The 27,379-nt window shown below is 37.0% G+C and overlaps 1 protein-coding gene across 9 annotated transcripts in view; it reads right to left on the bottom strand.

The window, feature by feature from the left end:
• Window positions 1-27,379, bottom strand: part of RBM6 (RNA binding motif protein 6) — an 88,073-nt gene that overhangs the window by 26,679 nt on the left and 34,015 nt on the right. For 7 of the 9 annotated variants that reach the window (XM_072941308.1, XM_072941311.1, XM_072941310.1 and 4 more), the window contains one exon: window positions 20,832-20,905. The exons of the other annotated variants lie outside the window; for them this stretch is intronic. In XM_072941308.1, the coding sequence (XP_072797409.1) occupies window positions 20,832-20,905 (74 nt within the window). The remainder of the gene's footprint in view (window positions 1-20,831; window positions 20,906-27,379) is intronic. 9 annotated transcript variants of the gene reach the window in all.

Below are 27,379 nucleotides of genomic sequence, written 5' to 3'. Positions count from 1 at the left end.
TGAGACTAAGAATGGAAGCTCCAAATTAGAAGAGATCCACCGGGACAGGCTAGGTCCCTAATTCTTTTAGATCTACTCATTCTCATCTGCAAGTGACACAAAATTATCAAACTTCAGCCCCTAATGAAAACAAGGGATAGCTTTTCACACGGAAGATATGCCCAAGTTAAATTAGTCCATACTGAGGAAGCAACATCTGCTGAGCCATAATATCATGGCTGCCACTGCAGAAAACGAGAGAATGATCTCTGCATGGGGCAAGAATCTGGTAATCCAGGAGTTTGGGAGAAGACAAAGCCAAGGGGTCTCTAATGTTGCCCCACCCAGATGTACTGTCAAGTGCTACAAAGGCACAGCCTCCAGCTATCAAGAAACCCTCCAGGTCAAACCCGTTTGCCCTGGAAATCTAACACAGACTTAACCCTTGGATGCCTTTAAAGACCTAAGATACACCATCTAGTGTATTAAAAGGTATCCCTTATATATATTTAGAGACCATCAGAATAACCAAGATCATATAATTGAAAATTTCTCCTCTTTATAAGAAAAACTGGGAAAAAACACATTAAAAGGGTGGGGGAACCTTGAGGAGCATTAGGAAGCATCTTGAGGTTGCTATCACATGGAATAGCCTGCATGTCTAGATTTTTTAGGAGAATTCCAACTTTATGTTTTGTCCTGTTGAAAGGCTGTGTGTCAGTCAATGCAGACCAATTTGAGGTTCGGGAAGATGGCCAACATAACAACACACAGCTGGCTCCTCTCCAAAAGATTTCAGTTCAATGTACTGAGATTATTTCTTCTTGTGGGAAGACTTCTAGAGGTTTATACATTAAAAAATGTCCTGACCCTTTCCCTAAAGCCTCTTCATCCCCCCAAAACAAAAGCCGGAACAGGCTATGTATTCATTATTCAAGAACAAATGTTTTCTCACAGCTGCCTAGGCATGAGGGGTTCAGCAATGAACAAAACCTAGCAATGCTCTCATGGAGATTATCTTTTAAAGCACAAAGATGACAAACAAGCACAGTTTTAAACAAACAGCAGATACTTCCACCTGAAATTCTTATCAAGAGAAGTGCAGATTGGAAAGAGTTCTTTAATATTGCTGGAAGTGAAGAGAGACAAAAGGAGAATAAGAAAGTGTATGCTGACAGGTCAACTGTGTGACAGCTCACCATGTACAAAGTGCACTCTGAGCTGCATGTACAATGGACAAAGCTAGATGTGACCCAGAGAGGAGAAAATGATCACTCACACTTAAGAAAAGCGAGAGAGCCTAGAAATAAGTAAGATCAAGATAGATCCTTATTTTTGCTAAGGTAGGCCTGGTAGAAATGTTAGTGATTTCAGGTAGAGGGCATTATATGTCTGCCGTCTATAAATCTTATAGTTTGTATATAGTAAGTTGTAGAACACGTCATACAGAAAAACATGGGTAAAACATGGTCTTCATCATATTATAACTTCTCCGACTTCTGAATCTATTGATCTTATATTCAAAATTTAGACACTGACATCAGTTTTGGTCTATTCCAAAGCATATGCATTAGCTATTAGTCATAAGTTAATGTGACATTTAAAAAAATACAAAAGCAGAAATGTACATTTAAATTATATTTTATTTATATATATTACTACTATTTAGTATATTTTTATTATTATAAGGATTACTAAAGGTTGAAGAAGCAAGTTCTATAACTGAAAAAATTTGGAATCTGGTTTAGTCTGGAAAATTAAGAGACTCAAAGTAGCCTTCCAATACCTATTTGCTTCCCCTTCCTTGGAAGCAAACCCTTGCTTTTTTTTTTTTCTGAGGTACAGTCAATTTACAATGTTGTGTCAATCTTTGGTGTAGAACACAATTCTTCAGTCATACGTGAATACACATATATTCATTTTCATATTCTTTTTCACCATGAGCTACTACAAGATATTGAATATATTTCCCTGTGCTATACAGTATAAACTTGTTTATCTATAAACCCTTGATTTTTAACTGGGTACACAGCTGCCTGGAATAAACAAGTTTCCCAGCCATCCTTGTAGTTAAGTGAGGCCATAACTAAATTTTAATCAACTGGACATAAGGAGAAATAGTGCCTGCAAAGTCTAGGAAGTATTCTTAAAGGGAGGGTCATGCCCATTTTCATCCCCTTTTCTTTCCCACTGGTTGGCAAGTCCAAGTGATGGCTGATACTCAAGTAGCCACCCTCGACAATAAGGTAGGAGTCACATGTTGAGGATAGCAGGGTTTCACAACTGAAAGAGCCTGGGTCCTTGATATACCACCATAAGAACACCTGGATAGTTAGAGTTCATATACATTAAAGAGAAATAAATCACTTCATTCTAAGTCATTGTTATTTCTAGTGTTTTGTCATTCATGGCGAAATCGAATCCTAACCGATATAGATGCTTTTGGAAATTATTGGTGCAGAGGTAGGTAATTTGCTCAAAAGACATATAGATTATATTTGCAGATACTAACTACTATAGAGTTGCAGATATTAACTACTATATAAAAAATAGATAAACAACAAGTTTCTTCTGTATAGCACAGGGAATTATGTTCAATCTCATAGTAACCTATAATGAAAGAGTATGAATATATATATGTATATATATGATTCAAACATCATGCTGTACACCAGAAACTGACACACTGTAAACTGGCTATACTTCAATTAAAAAATGAAAAGAAAAAAAAAAAGACACAGACTATGAAATTTAAAGAAAGCTGTAGAATAAACTAGTTAAGTAGTGGAAAGAAAGGTATAAAAATTAACAATGAAAAAACCTCATGTTTCTTCTGCCAAGCTCCAGTCCTATATCCCAGCAGTTACCTAAATGTCCTGCTGTCACCTCTCACTCAACAATCATCTTCGTCTCTCCCTGCCAAATGCCTTCCTTTTCTAGATGTTTTATTTCTTTTCAAGGCCTTACCATTCTTCTAAACTCTGAGCGGCCTTTGAGCCCACCCTCTCTCTTGCCCCTCTGTCCAATATCCAGTGCTACCAAACCTTAGAGATTGTTCTTTCAAACCTGATGTATTCTTTACATACCTGCTCCCAGCCCCTAGTGTAAGCCATCAACTCCTCACATCTCGATTTCTGCTCCAGATTCTAAGGGATCTTTTCCTTTGCAGTTTCTCCCCTCTAGTCAAGTCTATATACTACCCTAAGAAACATTTCCCTGTAGTGTCATTTTGATATTGTTACATTCTTGTGGCTCCCCCATGTTTTCAAATTAAAGACCAAATGCAAGGCCTTTGACAAACTACCTTGCACTTTCCAAGCTATTCCTTTCACTACTTCCCAGAGTATAACAAGAACCAAGCAGAAATTTGGAAGTTAGAACAAACAAGATGTGGCTACCTCTGTTAGAACAGAAATAGTAAAATTACTATTTGCTATCAGTGATAACAGGGTAGAAACCTGATGGAAGTACCACAATCTGCAAGTCAAGAGGCTACTCAGATTGGTAAGAGAAGAGCCTTCTACATTATGCCGAAACTAAAAAGATTGCTAAGGGCTTATAAAGAAGGAATACAGAGTCAGAAACCACTTTCAACATATATTACCCAGAAACAAATATTTATTTAGCACATCATGTTTTGCCAATAATAGCTCTAAACCATTCAGGCAATGAAGGAAAAAAAAGGTGAAAAAGAGAAATAGTCCCTGTTTCAATCTAAAGACATCTGTTTTTGGTGACATTTGCTTTACTGTACATAGATCCTGGCTTGTCATTACCTGGGCATTTTGTCTGGTTTAGTTATTTACTTACTCCTTTATTTCATATTTCTCAGGTCTCCAGTACCATCTTGAAACTACCTAAGCAAATGCCTGACAACAGAGAGCCCCCTTTGTTCCAAGCACTCAAAAGAGCCAGAAGAAGCATTTTCCTAGGCTAGGTGCCCAAACCAATATTCTCTGACCTTAAAGACGTCCAGCTGAGCTTAGGAACCTGACAGAAACAAAGGCAAACATTCCTCTGAGCTGGCACTCCTCCAGTTTGCAAGGAACCTAACATATTTTGCATTGCCCTGGATTCACAGTGCACAGGAATCAGGTCAAAACAAGAAAGAAAGAAAAAAAAGACCTTTACTCTGTATCTCTAAACTGAAACACCTCAAGAATCAGACAACCTGAGAATTATCAGATGCACAGACAGAAAAAAATAAATGTGCCATTTAACAGGTGACTCTGAGCAGAAGATTCTGTAAGGAATGGAAAGAAGAAACTTAGCTGTTCAACTGTCAATTACAAATCCTGGATATGCTCGAAACCCAAGAAACAAAAACCGATCCATGTCCAGGGCAGCAAGTGCCCTAGGCATCTTGTCAGGAAGAAGAAAATAGCCAGAACAAAACAAAAACCCCACAGTCCAAGGGAGAATTCAAAATGGCAACATGAGGGGAGGGTATAGCTCAAGTGTTAGAGCACATGCTTAGCATGCATGAGGTCCTGGGTTCAATCCCCAGTGCCTGCTGTAAAAATAAATAAATAGGCCTAATTACCTACTCCCATCAAAAAAAAAAAATTACCTTCAAAATGGCAACATGAATGCCCAAGGCATCCAAAACAGAATTGAAACCTGGCCATTGGAACTCTAAGTATTCCATGTTTTCAATACACACCACTCTGATAATAGGGCCTAACATGCTATCCATTTGGAGAAAGCTCCTGAGAAAAACCCAGAAAGCTGTAGCACTTCTACTTCAAGATATGTACCCAAGAGAACTGAAAACATATGTCTATACAAAAATTTGTACACGAATTTTCATAGTAGCGTTACTCATAACAGCCAAAAGTGGAAACAACCCAAATGTCCAAATAATTAATGGATAAAGAAAATGCATTACATCCATACAATGGTATCTACAACTATAAAAAGGAATCAGGCTCTAATTGATACTACAACATGAATGAACTTTGAAAACATTACATTAAGTGAAAGAAGCCAAAAAAAAAAGTGTATGCTCCCATTTATATGAAATGTCTCAAATAGGCAAATCCATAGAAACAGAAAGTAGACTAGCGAACATTTAGAGCATGGGATGGGAGAGAGTGGAGGGAAATGGTGGAGCAACTACTAATGGGTGCAGGGTTTCTTTCTGAGGTGATGAAAATATTCAGGAATTAGTGGTGATGGTTGCATAACCTTGTGAGTATACTAAAAGCCACTAAACCGTACACTTTAAAAGGGTGAATTTTAAAGTATGTGGACTATATCTCAATTAAAACAAACAAAGCAAAACAAAAAAATTTTCAGGGCTGCAAGACTATTGCCAGAACGGGGGGGGGGGGGGTAGAGGGTGGGAAGGGATAGACTGGGATTTCAAAATTGTAGAATAGATAAACAAGATTACACTGTATAGCACAGGGAAATATACACAAAATGTTATGATAAATCACAGAGAAAAAAATGTGACAATGAGTGTGTATATGTCCATGAATGACTGAAAAATTGTGCTGAACACTGGAATTTGACACAACACTGTAAAATGATTATGAATCAATAAAAAATGTAAAAAAAAAAAAAGACTATTGCCAGAACAAAGACATACAGTTATTTCATTCCTCTCTCTTTGCCATACCCTGGTCCACTTAACCTATCCCCCACCCCCATAGCCTCTCAGTGATACTCTGCCTCCAGCCTTTTCTTCTTTAACTGTGCACACCACTGTCACACTCATCCTCCTTAGCACGCCCTAATTCTTGCCCAAAGCTCTGGTTCCCAATGACTAAATGTAACTGAAAATTAGATAACTCTAACTAGAAGGGAATATTCATTTTCCCAACCTTGAATGAATAAACTTTTAGGGATATGAAGTAACCTGGTCTGAATTATGACTATACCTCAATACCTACACACTGGCAGGCATATAAACATAGTAAGGGGATCAACAGCTACTGAATAATTGCATCTAGGCAGCAATCAATGAAGTTTAAACTACTAGGTGACAGAGAATGAGGATATACACAAAATTCAACAAGTCCACCCATGGGTATGTATTAACAGAAATGAGTCCACCTATTCACCAAGAGAAGTAACAACTTTGAAACAGCTTCAAAAGGTGGGGGAGGGGAGTGGTGGAGGGGAACCCTGCATGTTCTTTAGCAGTAGAACCAATGAATAAACTATGATATATTCTTACACTGGAAGACTGTACAACAATGAAAATGAACACATCCCAGTTATACACAAAATAAATTTTAAAAACAGTACAAAGTATAAAAGTCAGGTAGATAAATACATCCTGTGTGATTCCACATACATAAGGATTAAAAGCAGGTCAAAAGACTCTATAGCATGAGAACTTGGGATCCTGAGTGACTACTTCTGGAAAGGGTGGAAAATTTAACGACCAGGAGAGGTAGGAGGGGCTCCTGCATATGGAGCAGCATTCTGTTTATGAGCCTACGCTGCGGCTACACAAGGGCTATGGTCAGAATGTTTGTGGCCATCGCCCTACCCTCAACTCATAGGTTGAAGCCCCAATCCCCAATGTGATGGTATTTCAAAGTGGGACCTTTAGGGAGGTAATTAGGTCATGAGGGTACAGCCTTCATGAATGAGATTAGTACCCTAAGAGGCAAGAGAGAGAGAATCTTTCTCTCCACCATGTGAGGATACAGCAAGAAGGCAGTCATCTGCAAACCAGGAAGAGGGCCCCCACAGAGAAACGAATTGATTGGCACCCTTGATCATGGACTTTCCATCCTCCAAAACTGTGAAAAATATATTTCCACTGTTTAAGCACCCAGTGTATGATACTTTGTTATACACTCAAACTAAGACAAGAGGCATATTCAATTTGTGGTAATTCACTGAATGGTATGCTTATCATTTGTAAGTGTGTAACACTTCAAAAAGAGAGAAGAAATAATGATTTAGAGACATTACCCTTTCCATTTGTACACTTCTATTTTATTCAAGCTCTTTACATGCTGCATTTCTATCACCAGCAGAGCCATTATAGGTCATCTAGCAATTTAAAAAAAAAAGATTCTCTTTTTTCAAGGATAAATTCTTGGGAAACCCCACGTCATATTAAGGTAATACATTTTCAACATTTCAAAAGTCTAATAAATAACCCATATGTATCTACTTTAAGACTAGTTAAGGTAATAACTAAGATGTCCTGCTTTTTCACTTTTAGCTGAATACATATTAAGAACCAACAGTTTATAAAAGAAACACAAATAACTAGTAATCAAATGTAAAAACATTTGGGGAATGGGTATAGCTCAGTGGTAGAGCACATGCTTAGCATGCATGAGGTCCTGGGTTCAATTCCCAGTTTCTCCATTAAAAATACAAAACAAAACAAAAAAAGACAAATAAACAAACAAAAAAAAGTAAAAACATTTTATCTCACTAATAACATAAGACAAAATTAAATCATTCCCTTCCCTGCTACACTGGCAACATTTTAAAAAATTATGAATTATTTCAAACACACAGAAAATTAGAGAATATCAAACATCTATGTATCATTACCCAGTACAAACATTTTGTTAATGACACTAGGTATCAGCTGGGATGCAGGGAAGACAGGTACTCTCAAAGACTGCTGGTAAAAGAATAAATCAGGAAATTTCTGGTAGGCAATGTGACTATATTTATTAAGTCATAAAATATGCTTTTCTCTTAATCTGGTAAGTCTATTTGGAGGAACTGACTTAAAGAAGTAATTAAGGATGTGTGACTAATTGGCTACAAAGATATTAATCATAGCATTCTTTAATAAAATAGAGAAATAAGCTCAAAATTTCAAATGAAGAACTAGTTAAATGATGGTAATCTATACTGTGCAGTATTACAGAGCCATCAGAAGTGATATGATAAAAATGTATTTAATGACAAGGACATATGTCCACAATACTTGAAGTGAAAAGGTTATAAAATCATGTGTACAAAATTATTCTACTTTGTAAATACAAAGGTTATAGATGACATATGCCAGAAAAATCTGGATGGGCACACATCAAAATAACAGCAATAATCTATAATCAATGTCTATAGAGTATTTTATCCAAAAACAGAAGAATACACACTCTTCTCAAGCTCAAATGGAACATTCACTAATTAGACAACATTCTGGGCCATAAAACACACCTTAACACATTTAAAATAGAAATCATGCAATGTGTATTTTCAGACCACAACAGAATTAAACTAGAAATCACAAAAAGATAGCTGTAAAATCCCCAAATACTTGGAGATCAAACAACACATTTCTAAATAACACATAGGTCAAAGAAGAAATCTCTGAAGAGGAAAAAGTTTTTTAAATTTGAAACTGAATAAAGCTGAAAACACAATTTGTTGAAATTTGTGGGATGCAGGGAAAGCAATGCTTAGAGGGAAATTTACAGCACTGAATGCAGGTAATAGAAAAAAATGATCTAAAATCAATAATCTAAACTTCTACTTTAGGAAACTAGAAAAAGAAGAGCAAGTTAAACCCAAAGAAAGGAAAAGAAACAATAAAAATAAGTCCAGAAGTTAATAAAATTGAATACAGGAAATTCATAGAGAAGTATCAATGAAACTGAAAGTTGGGTTTTAAAAAATATCAAAATTGATAAACATCTAACCAGGTTAACTAAAGAAGAGAGAGAGAAAATATAAATTACTAACAATAAAAATGAAATAGGAGCCATCACTACTGATTTTACAGACACTAGAAGAGTAACAAAGGAATATTACGAACAATTCCATGCCCACAAATTTGACAACCTAGATGAAAAGGGCCAACTCTTAGAAAATTAATCTGTCAAAACTTACACAAGAATAAAAGGACAATCTGGATAGTCCTGTATCTATTAAAGGAAATGGATCAATAATAATCTTCCAAAACTGAAAGCATGAGGCCCTGATGAGTTCACTGATGAAGCCTACTAAACATTTAAGGATGAAATTACACTAATTTTCTACAATCTCTTCCAGAAGATAGAAGAGGAAACAATTTCTAACTCAGCAGACATCATCCTAATACCAAAATCAGACAAAGACTTTACAAGAAAAAGAACTACAGATCAATATCTTCTATGCACTTAGATATAAAAATCCTCAACAAAATATTAGCAAATCAAATCCAACAATGTATAAAGAGAACTATATGTCATAACCAACTGGGATTTTCTTCCAGGTATTCAAGGCTGGTTCATCTTTCAAAAATCAATTAATATAATCAATTATATCAACAGATTTTAAAAAAAGAGGTGACATGGTCATATCAACAGATGTAGAAAAAGCATTTACAAAATCCAACAGCCATTCGTAACAAAAATTCTCAGCAAACTAAGAATAGATGGGAACTTCCTCTACCTGCTAAAGAACAAAGGGGACAGAGTAAGGGGTGGAGGAGAACCCTACAGCTGGCAAATAAGCATATGAAAAGATGCTCATGTCATATGTCATCAGGGAAGTGCAAATCAAAAATGAGATACCATTACACACCTATTAGAATGGCTAAAACCCCAAACACTGACAACAACAAATGCTGGAGAGGATACGGAGAACAGGAATTCTCATTCATTGCTGGTGGGAATGCAAAATGCTATAGTCACTTCGGAAAACAGTCTGGTAATTCCTTACAAAACTAAACATACTCTTACCATGCGATCCAGGAACTGTGCTCCTTTGGTATTAATCAAATAAGTTGACAATTCATGCTCATCTAAAAACCTACATATTAAAAAACAAACAAACAAAACCTACACATGGATGCTATTTTATAGCAACTTTATTTATAATTGCCAAAAATTAGAAGCAACTAAGTTGCCCTTCACTAGGTGAATGAATAAAACTGTGGTACATTCAGACAACAAAGTATTATTCAGAGCTTAAGAAAAAAAAAAGCTATCAAACCATGAAAAGACATGGAGGAATTGTAAATCCACATTACTAAGTGAAAGAAATCAATCTGGAAAGGTTACATACTGTATGATGCCAATCATATAACATTCTGGGGAAAACTATGGAGACAGTAAAAAGATCAATGTTTGTTAGGAGTTTGCAGGGAGGAAAGGATGAACAGGTAGAGTACAGAGGGTTTTTAAAGCAGTAAAACTACTCTATAGTGGACACATGTCATTATAAATTTGTGCAAGCTCTTAGAATGTACAACACCAAGAGTGAATCCTCATGTGAACTACTGGCTTTGAGTTAATAATGATGTACCAATGTTGTTTCACTGACTGTAATAAATGTAGCAGAATGGATGGTGAGGGAGTTCCGTGAGTGTGGTGGTAAAGGTGGGGTAGGTATATTGGAACTCTCTAATTTCTGCTCAATTTTTTTGTGTGACTCTTAAACTGCTCTAAAAAAGTCTATTTAAAAGGAAAAAAGAAAAAGTCCACTAATTTTTTTAAAATAGCAGTAGAGATTACTGGAGATGTTGACTCTTTTAACCTGTGCTTTCTACTTTTTCTATAGTAAGATAAATAACCACAGAGAAGAGTGGGTGAGAGGGTGAAGAACTAACTTAACTAACTTTGGAAAACAATATTTTCACTATATACTCTCAGGATAAATATTGTATTCTAGTTTTTCACAGGGGTACAAATGAACAGTATTGAAACTACTTTATAAATACTCTTGGATTGAGAAAGTGAGTAGTTATCATGGATAATGAGTGCCACAATTTTCACTGTGAGCAAAAGGAATTACAAATAAGGAGTAAGGTAAAGCTAGAATGAACTCTGTGATATTGAACTAGAATTAGAGTTATCATCATGAAATCATGATTTTTAATATATGTATATAGATAGATATAAAATGTATAGGTGTGTATATACCATATTTTTCAGTTCTATTCACTAAGTAAAATAAGGGAGATGGGGTGGCTCATTCTTACAGCAGAATTCTAACAAATGTGTAAGGAATGGTGGAAATAGAAAACTACCTGGTGTTGGGGGGAGTACATAGCTTAGTGGTAGAGTGCCTGCTTAGCATGCACAAGGTCCTGGGTTCAATCCCCAGCACTTCCATTAAAATACATACATACAAACATACATACATACACGTAATTACCACCCCCAACACACCAAAAACAAAAAAACAAGAACAAAAAGAAAATTACCCTTAGATAAAATCCACAGTAATAACTATTACATGCAAGAGTTATCAACGGTTGCTAAAATTAAGTGAAAAAAGTATTCTGAGAAATAGAATATTCATATAATCTCAAAGTATGTCCCCACAAGACATTTAATAATTATAATTAATTAGTAAGTTAATTATACCTTAAATAGTTAACTTTACAGTGGCAAAACCTGACAAAAAGTACCTTATCTAAGAGGGCTAAATTAATGTCACTAATCACAGAACAAAACCCAAATTTAATGATTTAATCACAAGAAAACCGATAACTCCAAATTGAGAAATGTCGTACAAAATAACTGCCAGTAGTCTTCTGAAGTGTCAAGGCAATAAAAGACAAAGAAAGGCCAAGCAGATGTTATAGAGAATAAAAGGAGATATAATAACTAAATACAACATATGATCCTGGATTGCATTGTAAACCAGAAAAAAGACATTAGTAGACGACTTGCAAAATTTGAAAAAGTTCTGTAGGTTAGATAATATTATATCTATGTTAACTTCCTGATTTTGATATCTATACTATGAAATGTAGAAGTGAAGAGTATTGATATTCTTTCTAATATTTTTGTACCCACTTTAAAAGTCTGAACTTACTCCAAAATAAAAAGTTTAAAAAATTTAAAACTTTAAAACAGTCTCATCCCACTAGACAGTAAGGAGACATGTGCAGTTTACTCATTAATAAATGAGCACCTAGTCCAGGGTCTTGCACGTAGGAAATGCTCAGTATTTACCATGTTAACAAAAGTTAAAATGAGTTGCTTCTGATATATCCAATGATTCCAGACAGAACAACCAGTTTTACACAGCAGGATAAGGTCCCATTTACAGAAAAAATGCTATTATATTAAGATAAAATATATGTATCTTTTACTTTGAGTTTAGTCTCTATAACTAGTTCAACATGCTGGTCCCAGTTATATGGCTCTGTGAAACCTGCTTTCAAAATAAAGTCAAATGAAAAGATGATCCAAAGAGACTTTGATATCTGATACACTATAACCAACAGCTATGAAAATCGGCACCCACATTCTAAATACGTCCTGGAAAACTGACATTTGAAGTACAATCTATTTAGGGAATTCTCAACTTTTGGTTTTTTCAGTAACTACTACCAAATGTGTGTAATCTGCTGACCCTCAAGCCCCATATCCAGCAGAATACCTTAGTCATTTCTCAGACTGACTCTAAAAATCACCTTTGGTTATTTAAAGAACTTATTGTATCAAACAGGTCTCATTCTAAAGCTTCTACCCAAGGGCACAGGCTAGGCTTGTAAGTGTAGTCTGGAAGGCGAGCAGGAGCCATGTCTACACTCTCACTATACTCCTAACCTCACCCACCACTCCCTATTCTGTTAGGACCAGGAAGAAGGTAAAGAGAAAGATGATTCATTAAGTCTACCCATGGCAAGCTGGGTCATCCTCTCTTTGGCTAACCACAAACCTTATTTCCTTGTACCAAGGTTTCTCAGCCTTGGCACTGTTAACATTTTGGGCCAGACAATTCTTCATTATGGGGGCTGTCCTGCGTGTTGTAGGACGTTTAGCAGCAACCCTGGCCTCTATCCGCTAGTGCCTATAGTGACAACCAAAAATGTCTCCAGATATTGTCAAATGCCCAGTGGCTGGGGAAGGGAGAAGAGGATGTCCAAATTCCCTCTCCCACTGTTAAGAACCACTGTATTACAAAACAACATCAGGCCAGTGGAGGTAAGTTTGCTTCCTCTTTCTCCTGACTGCTGTTGCTTCTTGGTCTAATGCTAATTAGCACATAGTCCTTTGTGTATCAGGCATCCAAATGCCAGCTCTCTCATGGGGGAAAACATTTGATGGTTTTTTTTTTTTTAAGCCCCACAAAAACCTCACAGTATGCAGGAGTGGGAGATTTGAATTTGGCCCTATTTCTCATCCTCCAGCCTCAACCTCCAACATCAGCCCTGTCCAGCCGGGGACCCTCTTGGGAGCAATGACTGACAAGATAGCTTAAGCCCCAGTCACCTTCCAAAGCATCCACTCAACTCATCAGAAATTTACATACCTTCCTCAACCAAAGAGCACTCCCAACCAACAAGGGAGAGTGTGATGGGAAGACAAGTTAGATGATGCCTCTTTTCAAGAGAAGGAATCATTCAAAAATCTCTGCATTCAAATGTGGTTAAATGCTAACATTTGGGGAATCTGGGTGCAAAGTACAAAGGAATTCTTTGTACTATTTTTAAAACTTTTCTTTAAGTCTGAAATCATTTTATTTTTAACTTAAATGTATCCCTGAACAGGAATCTTACTGGAGTAACAAAGTAAATTATGATTATGATAGCACAACTTGGTAAATTTACCAAAAATCATTGATCTGTACACTTAAAATAGGTGAATTTTATGATACTAGAGTTATGACAGTAATTTTTTAAATTAAAAAAAAAGAACCCCTGTATTCATCTCATAGTAGAGGATAAAGATGACAGCTACAGTGTCAATACTGCTGGAAAAAAGTCTCTAAGAAAGATATACAGGGAGGCGACCACCCCCATCAGAGATTTGGTCTTCTCCACCCCACACCCCAGCTTTAAGCTTTGGTTAACAATTGCAGGAAACCAGGAAAGATCCATGCTGGTACCTAAAAAGTATCCAGTTATAGGAATATTGTCTCTAAAAAGAGCCCAAAGATTTCCTAAATGGCATTTTCATTTTAAATCTACTTGAAAATAGTCCTTTCCTTTATTTCTGTGTGGATATTAAAACAGAAAATCCACCCAATTCTACTGAGCAACTACTGTGCACAGGCCTCGTGGACACTTCAAATGTGGCTTGTTACCAATTCCATCCATCATCTTTCAGACTTTTAACTTAAATGTACTTCTGTGTTATGTAGACACCATTAACAAAGAAATTCTTCATACATTTTTAAGATCAAAGTTTTAAATCTCTAGCTTCTGGACAAAGTGACTGACCACTTTTTAAAGACTTTTTTTTCAAACTTTTTTTTGTTCACATACCACAAAATTCACTCTTTCGTAGTACTTTGTATAATTTAGTGGGTCTTAGTATATTCACAAGGTTGGGAACCATCACCACCATTTAATTCCAGAACATTTTTATCACCCCAGAAAGAGAAGTTACTACCCATTAACAGTCACTCACTATTCCCTGTTGCTTTCCCCATCTCCCTCAGATACCATCAGGACAGGTGCTATGCAGTCTCTTTCAAAACTCTTACTCCAGACATCCCAAGTTTCATGGGAGAGACACTGGGCAACAGCACCATGTGAACTGGCTGCCAATGACCTAGCTGCCACCCAAAGCAGTGTCACCACTTTCCAGGCATCTCTGAGTCCCAAGAGATGGATAAGCAGCCAAGAAAAAGGAAAGCAACCAAGCAGAGTCCAGTGTTACAGAATCACACTGTACTACTGAGCATGTACTACATGCGAGCCACTGTACCAGGCACTTCACATACATTACATATTTTAATCTGACCATTGCTTTGAGGTAGGTACTATGATTATCCTTCCATTTAATAGATGAGGAGACAGATTCAGAAGCTACAAAAGAGCTAGAAAGTGATGAAGCTGGAATCGTAAACCTGTCTGTGCTCCTAATCCTACACTTTGTATACAAAGTCATAAACCAAAAGTTTTAATGAGACCACAAACTGAATGGTGCCTTTGTATAACCCCTGAGGTAATTAGAATTATACATATTCTTCTTGTTTTTTTCAATAACTGTCTGTGATCAAGTTCTAAAAGGCCTTAAGGCTGAAAATTAGCACTTATTCATATAATCTCACTTTTATAGAATATCAAACATTAACTAAAAATACAGCTAAAAGAAATCTGAGAACATCAAAGCACAAGATTAAAATATACAGGCACATTTCCAATTTAGAACAAATTAAGAACTAAACTACTTCACCCTGCCTTTTTTTTTTTTTTTGGTGGAGGGAGGTAATAAGGTTTATTTATTTATTCTTGGAGGAGGTACTGGGGATTGAACCCAGGACCTCATGCATGCTAAGCATGCGCTCTACCACTTGAGCTATACCCTCCCCCCTAGAACTAAACTACTTTAATCCAGAAATAAACCATGAAATATGTATGACAAAATAATTACAGACCTTATCACAGGAGACACATTGGAAGTTCCCCAAAACTGACAAATGATAATAAATGTTTACTTTTCAAATTCAAGAAAATTAAACTCCTAGAGAGACCTGAAAGCAGTCCCCTGATACTCAGCCCCAGTCAACAGGCTAAATGAGAAGTATTGTTGACATAAAAATAATCCTCTGGGCATTGCCATCAAATCTTTTTTTAACCCATACACTCCACGAAGCCAAGATTGGAGCTGCTCTAACTTAGGACTTTGTTGTTCCAGTCAGATAAGTTGTTATGTTAATAAAAAATATACATTCAATGCTCATTGCGTGCTAGGCCCAGTTCTCATCACTTCACTTGCATTAACTCATTTAATCCCTAGAAGTATGAGAGGACACTGAGACACAGAGATGTTATGTTAGGCCACTTGACCAAGTTACATAGTAGAAGGTGACAGAACTGGGATGCAACCCCAGGCAGTCTGCTTCCAGAGTCCATGTATTCAACACCTGCGATATACTGCCTAGCGCACAGCCAAGACTCAATCACTGGATAGGTAACCAGACTGCATAATCAAATCATCGATTCTTTTTTTTTTTTTTTTGCTTTTTGTTTGTTTGTTTTTGTTTTGGGGTGGGAAGGCAATTAGGTTTATTACTTATTTTTAGAGGAGGTGCTGGGGATTGAATCCAGGACCTCGTGCATGCCAAGCATGCACTCTACCACTTGAGCTATACCCACTCCACCAAATTACCAATTCTTGAAATCATTTAAAATTCTCTTTAATACCCTCAACTCTCCAGAGTGTGAGAATCTTCAATAATTGTTGATTTACACACATTTTAGAATGCATTTTCCTTTCTGTTTCCCACCAATACCTCTACTGAGGGCAATCAGGAGAAGGTACTGAAATTGAAATTTCCAGAAAGAATGGCATGAGTGAAGCCACAGGTTATACAGCTGAGCTCTGGTCAGGATGCCACATTCTCTTCGCTGAAGCAGTTTTAGGGGAAGGGTTTAATAAATACCACAGCCTTGCAGGAATTTATAAAAATTATTGGTTTTTTGTTACCTGGAAAGCACAGAATTTAAGTACTGAAGTGCTTCATACAGTATTGCTAACAACTTGAATAAGATTCCAACAAACTGGGTCTTAGCTCATTTTTTTCCATCGTGGTTTCACAAATAGTCTTCAAAGCCCTCAAAATACAAGCTTTCCTTATTCATCTCATTTTAATCACAAGGACAGACCCCATTTAAGATTTGGCTTGCTTCATACACCTTCAGAAACACCCTGGCCATCCTGGTATCTTCAAAAACCCAAACTCTCTTAAAACAAAAACACTATTTCATAAAACTTCATATATTCTACAGCCTTAATCCCGTGCACACACACACTAGAAAAGGCCAGTGTCTGAAGGAATTTTCATGTTAGGTGATAACAGCATCATTTTCGGTGCACTTCATAAAGTCAGGCTGATTCTGTCATATAGCCAAGTCATCTTTGGTTAAAGAAGGCCACTCTGATGCTAAGAAAGTTTAGCAAAAACTCCAGAAAAATGAATTCTCCCAGAGGCCTTTTATAAAAGCATTTTATTGAATATTTGGTCGAACAGAAACAGGAAATAAACATCACACCAGCAAATCTGAGAAAATAAAAAGCTGCAGATCAAATGACAACAGTTTGAGAGAGCTCGTACTCACAACTGGGCAACCACTGAAAGAGACAGATACTCTAACATGATGCTTCATACTCCTGTTCCCAAGTTCCAGTACAATGGCACACACAGCAAAAAGAGATAATATTCACACCTCAATCCCCAGGGACTTGGACAATAAAGAAAGCCAAAGGTACATGACACTGCTAGAAATACCTTTTTCAGGAGGGAATGGAATAAAAGGCTCTGTGCCTCACAGTGTTTGTTGAGTTTCCACTTTTGCTAGACAGACGGTGAAGGTATGAGCTGACAGGCCTCTGTTGAAATTAACTCCCCAGACAGATAGCTATTGGCTAAGTGATGCCCTGATGAATCCCCCTAGCCACCATGCTCAGTACTGCTGCAGAGCATCCGACTAGTTTGATGTCTCCATTAAAGCACTGGGAAAGGGCTAGATCGGCCTTGGTTATCATCCTGAGCCACCTCATTATGGCACACATACACCATAATATCTGACAAAGCAAGCTGGCAGAAGGTTCCTTTATCCCCTTCCCCTAGATCTGTAAGTATGTGTCAGTGATAAATAAAAGACATTTCACATCAAGAGTCAGGATAGCAAAGAGTTATAAAAAAAAACTCACCCCAAGGCATTTCATATAAACCTCCTCAGAAGCATACACACTGACTACTCAGAGGTGCCCAGCAGATAGTGACTCAGAATCTGTATCAATTTGATCTATAGGTAAAACCTTGGAAGGAACAAGAATGGATGAATAGACATCTTCCACAAACATCTGTACCTTATTCTTTAAAGGAGTGAGGACTTCTTACCTCACATTCTTATATGCCTCTCATAAGATTCTCAACTACTGTGTTATTGGGAGCTTGATTCATATCCATCGCCTTAAAGAATATCCAGATATAAAAATATTTTTCCCAGAATTATGATTGGAAATTACTTGACATGAAGAAGAGGAAAAAGAGGGGGAGGAGATGACTGTCTAATTTCAAATGCTTACTAGGTACCAGATGCTATGCTGAGTGTTCTGTATACATTATTCACCAAGAGTCACTACTCAAATGCAATGTTATTCCTCAGGAAGGCTCCCCAACCACTTCATCTAGAACTGCCCTCATATGCATTCTGTCAATACCTTGCTTCATTATCTTCATAGTGCTTAGCACTATCATACATTAAATTTGTCTACTGTTCATGCTCTGACTTCTATCACTAAAACAGAAGTTATATAATCTGTCTTGTTTACTGCAGCATCTCCAGCATCCAGAAAGGTGTCTGGCACATAGCAGGCACTCATCAATGTGTGATCTCACTTAATCCACACCAGAGTCCCATGATGCACTGGTAACAGAGGGAACTGAGGCTGAGGTAGGTTAAGAAATTTGCCAGAGACGACCTAGCTAGGAAGTAACATCACCGCAGAACCTACATTCCTCTTTCCTATGCTATACTACCTAGTTACAAAAAGTCCCCTGGATAGTCCCCTCTCAAAAATTTTCCCATCAAAATGATTTGTACACGTCTGAGTTGTGGTAAAGGTTATTAAAATAATATTGATTGAATCATGAAGTATGTGCAGTTCCGCAGAAGAGGATTCTACTGCATGGCAGTGACCTCTGTCCCATAACTAGGGGAAGAATAAAAAACTAGGAAATGGGTAACCAACAAGGATGTACTCTATAGCACAGGGAACTATACTCAGTATCTTCTAATAACCCATAACAGAAAAGAATCTAAAAATATATATATATGCTGAATCACTTTGTGTAACCTGAAACCAACACAACATTGTAAATCAACTACACTTCAATTAAAAAAAAAACTGGGAAATGGGGTTGAATGAATTAGGATATGGTGATGTCTTATTAAAAAATAACTCTAATGAATATTGGAAATGAGATCAGACAGAAATCTGGAGTTTATCTGAGAGAACTCTTTATGGGATCCATGAGTACCACATAATCTCTTGTCACCTTTCTTAGTCTGAGATTATAAAGTACCAGAAGACAGAGTCTGTCTCTTACTTGCACTCTTGCAGAGTGCCATATGATACCCTATACATGAGGATGGATACCCATCAAAACATTCTGTTTCACATCTAGAAAAATCCTCACCCTGCTCCTGCTTTATTCTGGTGTCCTATTCACTGGGAAAGGGTCATTCATGAGGCATCCAGGAACTCTAAGAGTGTTCACAGAATGGGTGGGAAGTTTGGGGAAAAGATATCTACAAGGCCACATCCCCTTGACACTGCTTGTGTAAATGAACATTTTTTCCAGGTGTGGCTCTAGAAGAAACCTGGCATAAATCTTATCTTTAAAGAAGGCTGCCCTAGTTCTACTTGATACTACTCTTTAGGAGGTTAGATACCATAGACAGGACTTTCTGCTGGCATAGGGGCAAGAGTGAGTTAAGACACAACACTATTCTTCTGAAGATTGAACAGCTCTGATAAAAAGCAACATCCCTCTAGGAGTTGGGAGGATGGTACAAAAGAGATGGCATCTGCCATGGCTCCCCCATTTATGTTTCCACCACTCACAGTATTCTTTAGCACAATGGCAAAGGATTTAAAGATTATTCACTGATAAAAACAAGATGCTTATGAATTAAATGAGTGTTGTCAAATTAGGACACACTGTCAGAACGGAATCAACCATAAGTATATATATTGGGACCTTTATTCTTCTCTCTAAATATTTGCAGGTAGCAGTTTCTGACACATAATTAGTATCTGTTAAATGACTGACTCGATGGATACTGAATAAATCAGTCAACAACAACTCTGCCAAGGGGATATGGTCCTAATCCAGCCATTCTCTGAGGATCTAGCAGTATTTCTACTACTAACAATAGGTATAGATACATCGAGATTCCTCTAATTAGTGCTTACTCCCAAAGGATTTAAAGCATATCATCTCCATAGCTGCAAGGGGACAACATGGCCAAAGAAGGGAAAAGGTTAAGTGTAATAAGCCATGCTGAATGGAACAAAGCTGATTAAAGGGCACTGGCCTATGAAAGAGGAAGAGTTTCCATGCACTACTACTATTTTCTGGCAGAGCCTTCTTTTATGATTCTGGGTACATCACATTCATACTGTTAAGTACAAGCACTGGGTACCTAAAAGTCAAACTATATCACTAAGCTTCTTTCTCTCCCTTTACAGATGGAGGAACTAAGACATCACAAAGAAAACAACTTTCCCTAAGGGAACATGACAAGAAGGATTCTATCCATTCCATAACTTCTCCCAAAACTCCCAAGCAGGGTTCAATTCAAGACCCAGATGACAGTTCTAGGTGGCAAGCAATATACCTAGGTGTTTAAAACATAAGGTAAATACAGATTCAGATTCACCAACTCTGACTGTACGCGGCTAAGAACTTGAGTACAAAACTCCAATTTGCAAAGAACAATGATGAATGCAATACACACAATCAACAACTCTCTCCTCCCAGTGGCCCTCTTACAAAAGTAGCACATGCAGGCAGGACCTGAGTGCCACAGCAGTTGCCATCAGTTGTCTTCACCCTCAGTCTGGGTGTTAAGTACTGACCTAGAATTCCTGTGCCAGGAAGTTACCTTGAGACCACAGTCAAGGATCATCCTTTGCGTCTGGATCCCCATCTCAGTCACACTCCAAAGGGAAGCACTCTGGATCTGTCCTTTTTTTCCCATCTACTATCTTTGAAATATGGTCCAACTGTAATTGGGCACTAGTTTTTAACATACATTCTTGTACCCATTAACTCTTCTAGAGGAACTTTTTCCCAGCCTCTTTTCAAGTTTCTCCTCACAACCACTCTTTGGATGGAATGTGGTACGCTCCAAATATAGATTTCTGGTACCTTTCCAAAGTTGAGTCACTTGAAACCCTCCCTCCCCATATGTAAAAAATATATCCTTCCAGCATCATTTGACCGAAGTATAAAGCAACCTGGTTGGCCTCCATGCATCCGATGGCATCTTCCAAGAGTGAAAACTCCACGCAGACATAGCCATAGTCGTAACCTGGGGACAGCATTTAAATACAGACGGGAGTGGTGTTAGTGCTTTGAAAACACAAAAGACACACTTAAATCCCCTGTTTCTGAACCCCTTAAACACAAGCCCTCCCATCTAGGCCCTCCCTCCCCTATACTAGGCAAGCTGCTACCCCAAACAGAAAAAAGTACTGAAGGAAAGTCTAGATGTTTCTGGACTTAGAGAGTCATTCCAAAATGGCTTTTTCTATTAACCAAGAAGATCCTTTGCCCTCTTTAGCACTGATGATCTGGTGCGGGTACCCCCAGAATTGGGTAATTTCACAGAAAATTCAAATGGGGACCCAAAACATTTTAACCACAGGCTGAATCCTATAGAAAAACAAGATCAACAAGAACAGAAAAGTATCTGGAAAAAAATGTATCCTGAGAGAGGAAGGAGAAGCAATTATCCAAAAGCTACGCTAATAGTCACCACTTTTCAAGAAGAAACCACCTTCAAAGAGAGAAGTGCTGACAGACTGAGGCAACTATTCTGTTTGGATACCACAGGAGGCTTCTGGTTGCCAAGGGATAGACCATTTCAGGTCTCCTCTTTTTTTCCTTGTTTCAACTCAAGTCATAAACCAGCTAAAATCTTTATGAAAGGAAGAAGGTGTAAAAGCATAAATAAGTACAAATAGCTGGGTCCAAAATTGTGCTTATGCACAAAGTTGGCGGTAGGTTAGGCTGGAGGAGAGATAGCAATTGTTAGCAAATCAATACCTGTTCAGGAATTGTACATACCATTAGAGTATAAAGCACCGTCCACCTTACTCCTGAGCAAGTGTTATTTGTGGCTCTCATGACCCATGAGATTGGGAAGTCATGGGATTTACAAGCCAATAAACTCTAATACTAAGCCATCCTATAATTTCCCTGATACTGCCACTATATAACTACAAAAAAACACTTATTAATGTAATACTCCACAAGTGACTTCCATGCTTCCTCCAATGCCTCACAGGATAAAGAAGCTCATCTTTAAGAGCAACACTGTTCAAATGGAATACCAAGAAAAAGATGTGATTTGTTCAGATAAGAAATAAAACTCAGAGAAGGAGAAACCACGTGAAACCTAAGTCAATTTTGAGTACCAAGTATATATAACGATAGGAAACCGGTATCATCGAATGAAGGTAACAAAGCCCCCCCAAAGAAAGTAAAAACAAAAACAAACAAACAAAAACTAGGGCAATAGAAAATATAACTTAAAAATAGACTAAACTTAGTGAAATAAGTTGGACTCCTTGTTACATGGAATGAATGGCCTGAAATGTTTTTTAATGATAGTAGTAAAGCTGTGACTTTAGATTTGTTAAATGTTCCAAGGTCATTATATAATGTTACAATGGGATAATTTGATTCTTGCCTTGAATTTTAAGAAATGACCAGGAAGAAGAGAAGAAAGCTACCAGAAATCTCAGCACCATCTTAGTAAGACAGAGACTTTCCACCTGATTTCACAGCTTTGACCAACACAGATTAGAACTAACTATGCTCGTTTCGGCAGCACATATACTAAAATTGGAAGGATGCAGAGAACACTGCAGTGTCCCCTGCTGCAAGGATGACATGCAATTACTTCCATTAAAACATTTAAAAATTTTTTAAAAGCTTAAAAAAAAAAGAACTAACCCACAAAATCACTATTTAAACTTACCACAAAAATCAGTCTTCTCTGATTTGTAACTACTTGAAGAAATGAAACTACTTTAGAGAAACAGTGTATGTATTTGTGCATGTCCTGTTAACAGTGGGAATTGTTTTGTTACTAAATTCCTTTCAAGTGGATTTTCTTGATTAAACTCAGTGAACATCTCATACATAAAACATTCTGCATTTTGTAAAGGGCTCTGAATGTTCTTGGGAAACACTGTAGAATAGCAGAAACAACTAAGGTGATTTTTATCACCAAATATCTACTACAAACACTCAAATGCATGTCCATCAGGAATGGGCAGCCATGGAACAAGAAGATGCACTGATGATTATCTCTACAGAATGTATCAAAGGAACGTCCAGGTATGTGTAAAGATAATCCTCTTCACAGCTGCCAAAATGAAAAGCATAGGGAACTAACATCAAATTGGCAAAGCTGAGTTTCCTTTCTGTGCTTAAAGAAGTAACTACTATGGCCCAGAGGAGCGCAAAGTATCTGTGTATAGAGAGAAAGGATTTCATGACAACATTCACACTTTGATAAAGGGCAAACAGACTATGTCACTGGGAAGGAAAAGATACAGCTTAGGGGAGAAATAATGAGCACTTATAGCATCTCTATACATCAATCCTGAGATACTGTATGTCAACAATGTACTTCAAACATAATATTAAATTCACAAACTCAACACTCAATTTCTTCTGCCTGAAACTTTAGCTATCAAACAAAAATAGAAATTTAAGGTCTAATTATAATACCTAAAACTTTAAAAACAAATAAGTAAAAATTAAAAAATACCCAATCTTGATCCCAGGCACTTTGTGTGTCCAAGACTTATAGTTGTACTATAAGGATTTTCATAAATTGCCAAAACGGGTGACGATACCAAGTAATATTTACATAGCACTTACTGGTACAAGAGTATATTCTAAACTTTACATATAACAATTTAATCCTCACAAGACTATACTACAAGGTAAATATTATTAACCTCATTTTACCTGTCATAGGAAAGCAATCAAAGAATAAGAAGTTTGCTCAAAATCACCTCAATGGTAAGTAGCAATACCGGGCTTCAAACCCAGGCAGTCCAGATTCAAACTGATGCTATTAACCACTATACTGTATAGCCTTTCACCCTTTACTAAGATCCTGTACTGAAAAAAAAAAAAAAAGATTCTATCTAATATAAATCTGAATTCAAACTCTACAGAGCTCAATTACAGAAAGAATCCCACATGCCTTAGCATAGATAAGACTATGTCTATAGTTAAGAACTATTGAAATTTGAGCACAACGGTTACTCTAGTTCTAAAATATCTGTGGCAAAACCATTGTGAGTTGGCCCAAGTGTCCAAGTTAGAAAGCAGTTAAAGGACTCTTGTGGACTAAATATAAAGGCTATCAAAATTCTTTTAAAAGGACAAACAGACTATGCCACAGTTTAAAAGACATAAGCCCAAAATTCTTGTTGTAAATGACAGTTATAAAAATTATAATATGGTATGATACCAATATAGTATATTTAATATAGTACATTTTAAAAGCTTTAAAAATGAGAACAATTATCTAAAATGTACATAGGGAAAAGGACTGGAATTAAATACAATGAAGTCACATCTAAATCAGAGGTTAGAGGTGAAAGTCAGCGTATGAGATGAAAACCATGCATTGTCAAAATCATACTTGAACACCCCAGGGTGAAGAACAACATACCATCTCTCAATATAGGTTAAGTCCAACACTGCCAGTCTTTCTTCCAGCGTCGCAACAGATCACTCACTTTTCTTTTGGCTGACACCAGATGAAGAGGTTGGCTTGCATTTAAGGGCCATAACGTATGAAAAATATATCACTTTAAATAACAGACTCACAGCCAGCACAGTGAATGCTCACACTCAGAGAAAACTAGAAACAGAGACCACCTGAAGCCATAGCTGAGTCACACCTCAACCTCTCATACTTATTCCACGAGAGGGAAAATGGAGTGTGAAACAGGGCAGAGGGGTTGAGCAAGCACAGGCAGAATACACAGAAATCTGAAAATGATGTAATGTGACACAACTGTAAACAAAAATGATTACAGTGGTTGTATTGTTACAGTGAGATAACTGGTGATTTTTAATAATTTCTCAAATGTTAAAAATTCATTAAAAAGGGGAGGTGGGTATACTCAAGTGGTGGAGTGCATGCTTAACATGCAAGAGGTCCTGAGTTCAATCCCCAGTACTTCCTCAATAAATGAGTAGATAAACCTAATTACCTCCCTAAAAACCTAAAAAAACCCCTGAAAAAACAAAAACAAAAACAAAATTCACAGAAAACGTTCCGTTCTAGTTGACATAGAAGATATTCCACTCAGAGACCTAAACATTCTGAAAACTACCAACCAACCTTGCATTCAGAATTGCTAAGAACCATTTGGAATCATCAAGATGGTAAACTCAATGTTAAAAGCCCCTTAGACAGATTCTTACCTAAAAAGAGCAATTTAAAAAGTCTCTTTTATTACCTTTCTTTTCCACCGTCACACGCTGGGAAGAAGTCTGGTGGGCTGATGGGTCTTTGTGCTTGTTTATGTGACTATTAAAAAGCATATCTTACTCCATTTTCTAATCTAAACATATAGATTTCTCATAGAAATGTTAATGCTTCTTATCTCTTTTTTTTTGGCAGCAGAGAGGGATGAGAACAGGGCAAGGGAAGGAAATCTATAAAGGTAATGTTAAGTTTTCAACTCTTCTCCATCTTCATTTACCATGTGGTTGGTTGCCTGTTCCCCCAAAAAGTATCTGTGATAAAAGCTAACCAGGTGCTTAAGGGAAAACAAGGCACAGAAAACAAAATGCTGATAAATAATCAATCCCAGAACTAATAATTCTTTAGCCTCTGCCCCTAGAAAAGCTGCCTCAGTGATGCTGACAAACATGGCCCCTGACTATCCAGGTCAAGTGTTAGTCTATACCAACCCAGTTTTCATAACAATTATACAAGATTTATTTAAGCAAATGAGATGAGCAGCCCTATACTCAAACTGATCTAGAAAAATCCATTAACATAAACAAGTCCAGTTGAAGCTCCCATTAGAAGCAGACTGATTGACTTTGAAAAAGCCCAGAATATATACACCAACTATGAAATGGAAAAAAAAAAATCAGGAATTTTAAAAGACATAGAGAGAGGGGAAAAGAGATTTTTAAAAAATTTTACTGGGTATCTTTGAGGAAAAAGAAAACCACAGGGGTTTTCCTCTCTAAACAAGGAGTATAATATCTGTGGGAACAAAGCATTATGAATAAAAAAAGCACCATGAAAAAATCTTAATAGAGATTTAAGAGGGCTTAGTTCTATCAGTCCTGTTTTCCTAATTCCATTTCACTGGGGATACAGGTGTTTAGAAGGAAAGTAAAATATTAGCATGTTGGAGATTTTAACAAAAACCAAACAGAATAGATCCAGGTATCTGAATTACTATCAGAGGAAATAACATGACAAAGGAGGCCTGTGTGAAAGATTTTCAACAGGTACTTTGTTTTGTTAAAATCTCAGCTTTCATTATGAAAATTAGGAAAATATCTGATTTACACATCAAACTACCATCTGGGAAGAATGAAATTGGCCCACATGAAATCTATCACTTTGACTTCTTATAAGCACTTTCAATTCTCTCCCTTTCAACTATGCATATAAGGACTGCTGGTTTATAATAAAACAGATGAAACAAGGAAGATATACACTGATGATTATTTGCTAAATTTTGAAAACTGTATATGGTTCTATTTTATTTAGCTCTCCATCTGCACCAACTGGTTATTTATTTATTTATTTATTTAAGTTTGTATTTGCAAGTAGTTTTCAAAGTCCAACATTAACCTTAGGGTCACTTCATCCTGATGAAGGTTCTCTGGGCCCAGACTAACATTTGTTAGGAAATTCTCACCCTTATTCAATTCATTTCAATTTCATTGACATTTACAGTGCTGTGTGAGCACAGTGGTGGGGAGTGTCCTAGCCTCAGAGAGCTTAGTCTAATGGAACAGTTATGACAAGTAGATAGACATGGACCATCTCAAGATACTTCATAAGTCAAAATAAGTCATTTATTTATTTTTATTGAGCTATAATTGACAAATAACATTGCATTACTTTTACATATACCACATGATTTGATATATGTATATACTGCAAAATGATTACCACAATAAGTTTAGTTAACTTCCATCCATTACCACACACAGTTACAATTTTTTGCTCTTGTGATGGGGACTTTTAACATCTACTCTTATTGCAACCTTCAAATATACAATACAGTATTGCTAACTATAGTCATTATGCTGTATATTAGATCCCCAGGACTTTTTTTTATCTGGGAACAATTATTCTTTACAGAGCCAATGATATAGTTCAACTTTTGTTCACTTAAAAATAAACAAACAAAAAAACCTACAGAGCAACCATCAGGAGTAAGATCTGTAGTTTTTTCCCCAGCTAAGAACATTCCAGCCTGGTAGGAAAGATGGTACAGGCAAAGGAAAAGGATCACCCAAGAGAGGAGCATCATCAATGCTGAACCAAACTGCCCATGCAGAGATGACCCCAGAACAAGAGAGGTCCCAAATCAGGGGGTGAGGTCTTTTCATTTCTGTATCCCAAACGCCAGCATAATGTCTGGCACATGATGGCACTCAGTCAATGCCACAGCCTTGTAGTGGGTATCTTCACTGGAGCAAAACACAAGAAAAGTAACTTCTATAGTTCTGTATATAGGCAAGAAGCTACAGCTAATTAACTGCAGGCTCT

This window comes from Vicugna pacos, chromosome 17 (assembly GCF_048564905.1).
Source record: "Vicugna pacos chromosome 17, VicPac4, whole genome shotgun sequence".
Lineage (NCBI taxonomy): Eukaryota > Metazoa > Chordata > Mammalia > Artiodactyla > Camelidae > Vicugna > Vicugna pacos.
This window is presented reverse-complemented; position numbering and strand designations above follow the sequence as displayed.